Source organism: Penaeus chinensis, chromosome 31, assembly GCF_019202785.1.
Source record: "Penaeus chinensis breed Huanghai No. 1 chromosome 31, ASM1920278v2, whole genome shotgun sequence".
In the NCBI taxonomy this organism is placed as follows: domain Eukaryota; kingdom Metazoa; phylum Arthropoda; class Malacostraca; order Decapoda; family Penaeidae; genus Penaeus; species Penaeus chinensis.
Genome location: NC_061849.1, coordinates 25,208,612 through 25,213,611, shown reverse-complemented (window position 1 = coordinate 25,213,611; position 5,000 = coordinate 25,208,612). Strand labels below are relative to the sequence as shown.

Genomic DNA, 5,000 nt, shown 5'->3' with positions numbered 1-5,000 from the left:
AATTATGAAAATGTTTTACCTTTATTAGGGGCATTAAGGCTTGTTCCTTCATCAACTAGCCTATCGACCATATTAACCTCTTCCCTGTCAATGTCAGAAATGTTGGCATTTTGGCCACCAAGCCAAACACTGACACTCCACAGGCTGCTGCCCTCTATGTGTCTAACCTAGTCATGACTGTTCAAATTGCTCTGCTCAGTCAGGCACCTGTACCAATTATGGTGGCTCCTATAATGTATTTTATTGAATCTGCCTTGCCTACAAGCTCAAATCTGAGCTAGCAGTTCTCAGATTCAAACTAGGCCTCACTCTACATGAGGCCAGACAAGAAGCATGCCAAAGAGGTTTTTCTCTTTCTACCTATTCAAAAACTGTACTTCACTCCACTCCCCTCCTATCTTCTCAAGAAGTCTCAGCATCTCTCCCAGTATCTCTCCCTTCTACCTTGAACCAACTTGTCTCCACTACCTCTCTCCCCCAGTCAAATTCCTTTTCCTGTCTATATCCAGATACTCCAATCTCTACCACTTCCCCAGTGCCTACCCTTCCCCCTCCTTCTCACTACCTATCGCATCAGACAACCTAAACGTTCCATTCCATCTTCCACTACCACATCCTCTCCTACACCCCACCTCTTCCTTTGCTCGGACCTCCCCTCCCAGCTCCCCTCCAGAAACTCTTGAACACATCCGAAAGTTCATAAACATGACTCAGAAGAATGATCCACTCCCTCATCCACCCTCTTGTCCCTTTAGTCACCCTACATCCAAAGTATCTGCCAATATCCATCCTCCTCCTCCTCCCGCTACCCCTCTTCTTCCCACACAACCAAAAAACACCCCATCCTCTCCTCCTCTATGTGCATCACCAATCCCTCTTCCTTCCCCATTATCCTTACCACTCCCACTGAGATGCTCATCTGACTTCCTTAAGTCAAAACAATGTCCTTCTGTGAATCCCTCCCTTTCTGACACTTCCGGATACTTTAACACCATCCCCTGTTCCCTTGTTTCATTCTCAGGATTCTTTTCCTACTTCCACAACTATTGTTTGTTACTGTATTACCATTTGATTGGTTCATAATAGCTCTTTTGCAGTTTTCCCATACAGTGTTAATCTCCCTTCCTTAGACACATATACCATTTGCTCCCCCTCTATACCCTTTTCACTAATATCCTATCCTTTGACATCTAATACATCTTAACCTGATCATTAACTCATTTCCACCCTTTTTGTCACAATACTTTACCATAGTGCTATATGACCTTTGATGTCTAGCACATTTATTTCTTCTAACCAGTAACAATTGACATAATTGTCAAACAGAAGAAGGAAGAAATGGAAATGCAGAATTTGAACTGAAAGCTTCTATTAAGGACTTCTTCTATAACTAAGATTTATAGCTGACTGATTTTTGCCTTCACAGATGCAAATGACGTAAGCAGTCAAGTGTCATTCATCCAGTTGCAAAAGCAGAAGTATGTGAAGAGGATACAACGTCATATTCATACCCTAGAAAAGCTGGAGAGGTGAGAGAGTCTTTAGTGATATTATACTAGTACATTCCATTTTCTATTTTACTCTCTCTCTCTCTCTCTCTCTCTCTCTCTCTCTCTCTCTCTCTCTCTCTCTCTCTCTCTCTCTCTCTCTCTCTCTCTCTCTCTCTTTTATCTCTCTCTCTCTCTCTCTCTCTCTCTCTCCCTCCCTCCCTCCCTCCCTCCCTCCCTCCCTCCCTCCCTCCCTCCCTCCCTCCCTCCCTCCCTCCCTCCCTCCCTCCCTCTCTCCCTCTCTCCCTCTCTCCCTCTCTCCCTCCCTCCCCCCCCTCCCCCTCCCCCCTCTCCTTTCCCTTTCCCTTTCCCTTTCCCTTTTCCTTTCTCTCTCCCTCACCCTCTCCCTCTCTCTCTCTTTCTCTTTCTCTTTCTCTTTCTCTTTCTCTTTCTCTTTCTCTCTTTCTTCTATCCCACTTCTTATTATGAAATGTAATAAGAATCAGAATGTCAACATTGCATCATGAGATTGTCAAATTAAACCTTAGCAATATGTGAATTTCCTTTTTCATCTCAGGCATCCTTTATTTCAGGGCTCTGATGGAACAGCTGGGGGACAGCATAGGATCAGAGAACAGCTTCAGGAGATGCGTGACTGAAGGCCGCTCACAAACAGAGTCAGATACAAATATCAGGTCTCAGACTCGTGATATCCTTGGGCAGTCAGGTAAACTAGGCGGTTCTCAGTCTGTCAAGTTATTTACTTAATTTGTCAGTTTTTATATTTGCAAATTAGGACATACTAATATTCTGTATGAATATGAGAGTTTTGTGACAAGAGTAGTTAAGTTACTATGGAAGTTAAACAAAGTTTGTGCAAATTATGTGGAAATTAGGACATACTAATATTCTGTATGAACATGGGAGTTTTGTGATAAAAGTAGTTAAGTTACTGAGGAAGTTAAACAAAGTTTGGATATGTCATTATAAAGGGACTTTATCCGACATACAGCCTTTTATTACAAGATAGATTTAACAGGGAACTTGCAGCAATGATAGTGAAAATATAATACAATCATTTTTAGACCTAGATATTTATTTTATTCTTATAAATGATTTATAAGATGTTTTTAATAGTATACAAAAAACAGGTAACGAAAAACATAAATGGAGGGGGTGTGGGGGGGGGGTCGGGATTTTGTTTCATGTTCCTGTTAACCAAAATAGCTTCATACCTTGTTATGCATTAAGGTAACGGTTGGATTCTTATAATGATTAAACAATATCCATTGATTTTCTTAGGGGATTTTCTATCACAGTGATCCCTTATTTAGTTTTGAGCTGAGAGAAACAGATATGATTTATCAGATATTTTATGTGTAAATTTTTTTTTTGTCATATGATAGGAAATTGCATATTCTTCAGCAACATAATTGTAGCCATTCCTAATATAAAATATGTGATATTTCCCTTTTTAAGTAGTTTACATTAATGTATTCATTACAGTCTATATTTATGTGTAGAAAACTTGACATAGTTTTGTATCTGAGTGATGAGAAAGTTTTTTAGGGAACAGTTTGATTACATACTTCTTTTTAATTCCTTCAGAAACTGCAACAAGCAGCATCATATCAAGTGACTATAGTGATGAAGTGATGGAGAAGTGTAACCGCCTAAAACGAAGAATGAAGGCAAATTCATGCCACAGCATGAGTAGCGAGAGTCAAGCAGGACAAGAGAGTCGGTCACAATCATCTGGAAAAAAATCTGAGAGCACAAAGTCGGCCACAGGCTTCAACAGCCTGGGTCAGTCTTACATGTCTTCACCCCGGTTTGCGCAAAGCCAGATGGGCTCTGACTTGGCAAGTTCTCGAGCCTCAACACTGAAACGCATTGAGAAAGAAGTGAAAAAACTTGCCATTACAGAGGAGAAGTCTCGGCAGGCATTCCCTAAAGGGCAAAGGAAGCCATCAGCAAAGTCAAGCTTGAAGGAAGGCATCCATTTACAGAATGCCATGAGGAAAATGCCGAGGGAAGAACCAAGGGGAGAGGAAGGACCAAAGAAATCTCAAGACAAGAGCACCAGGGAGATTTCAGATGATAATCTTTCTGTTCAGGCCTTAAAGATTGGTGGCAGCACTCCAGATGATGGTAGACATCTTACAGACAAAAGGTCCAAGATTCAGAAAGGGAAAACAGAATTAATATCTGATAAACAGTCTACAGATCAAACTATTTCTGATAGCCCTTTTCTACGTCAAGGTGATGGAAGAGAAGCAAGGGATGGTAATCAGAAGATAAAAATGCCTGCAGTGCTATACAAAAAAGATAATGGTAGGCTTCGTGTAGACTCACCACCAGTTCGAGACATCCCAAGGTTGGACACTAAGAAAATTACAAATTTGCATGACTTTGGTCAGATGTTCCCAAGTGTAGAAAGTTTTTTATCTGATGACGACAACAGACACAGTTGTAGTGAAGATGGGAGAAGTGTAGGGATACAAACAGGAGAATCACTTTTATGCTTGGCAAAAAGTCCTGTTGATACCACTAAGTCACATCACTCTAAAACAGTTGATATATTGCATCAGAAAGATGTTAGAAAGTCTGAAAGCAAGATGCGTGAAAGAGATCAGACAAAGGACAAGCAAGCATCAAGGCCAAGCTCTGGGAATGGAAGAGAAAAGCATGAAAATATACAGAGAAAGAATGATGTAATTGATACTAAGGATAGACACTTGAAAAAGCAGATAGATCCTCAGGAGGGAGAGTCTGAGGATCAACCCCTTTTGCTAAAGCAGATCACAAGAAGAGGACAAGTTGGACATAAAGACAAAGCACTTTTAAGTTCTGCACCATCCTCCAGGCCTGATTCAGGTGGAGAAACAGAGAGACAGAGTAGTAATGGTAAAAGCAGAGAAAAGCAGAAATTTAATGAAGATCCCAAAACAGACAGACAGAGTAGTAATGGTAAAAGCAGAGAAAAGCAGAAATTTAATGAAGATCCAAAAACTTCAAGTAGACAGGTGATTGGAGATAGCCATCCAAGTTACAGAATGGATAAGTTTGAAGACAATATATCAAGTTGTAGAGAAGATGCTAAGAAACATTTTAGTGATGGTACAACTACAAGATATCAGAGGACAGAGTCTTCAAGACAAGAAATAAACATTAATAAGGATAAACAACTCTCTTCAAGGCCAGTCTCAGCCAGAGCAGAATCCAAACAAAGGATGGCTTTAGATGTAGATGTGTCCGATGATATGAAGAGTAACATGCAATTGGAGAGATCTGGAAACCAAACAGAGTCCTCCTTGTCTTCTCGGCATGACCTTAATGATGACTCTGGTAAGGAGTACAGTGGTCCCAGTGACCAAAGACATGGTTATATTGGTAATAAGGAGCATCAAAAGGAAAGACAAGGAAACTGGAAATCTTCTTCAGAGGAGTCACTCATTGTGCTAAGGGATAAAACTCAAAGCTCACCATCACAAGTATCATCAGCTCAAAGGG

The 5,000-nt window shown here is 40.7% G+C and overlaps 1 protein-coding gene across 1 annotated transcript in view; it reads left to right on the top strand.

Annotated features, from left to right (window-relative positions):
* Positions 1-5,000, top strand: part of LOC125041742 (serine-rich adhesin for platelets-like) — an 18,804-nt gene that overhangs the window by 8,662 nt on the left and 5,142 nt on the right. Inside the window, exons 7-9 of the mRNA XM_047636993.1 lie at positions 1,427-1,529; positions 2,081-2,214; positions 3,096-5,000. The exon at positions 3,096-5,000 is cut by the window's right edge and continues 317 nt beyond it. Coding sequence (XP_047492949.1) covers positions 1,427-1,529; positions 2,081-2,214; positions 3,096-5,000 — 2,142 coding nt within the window. The remainder of the gene's footprint in view (positions 1-1,426; positions 1,530-2,080; positions 2,215-3,095) is intronic.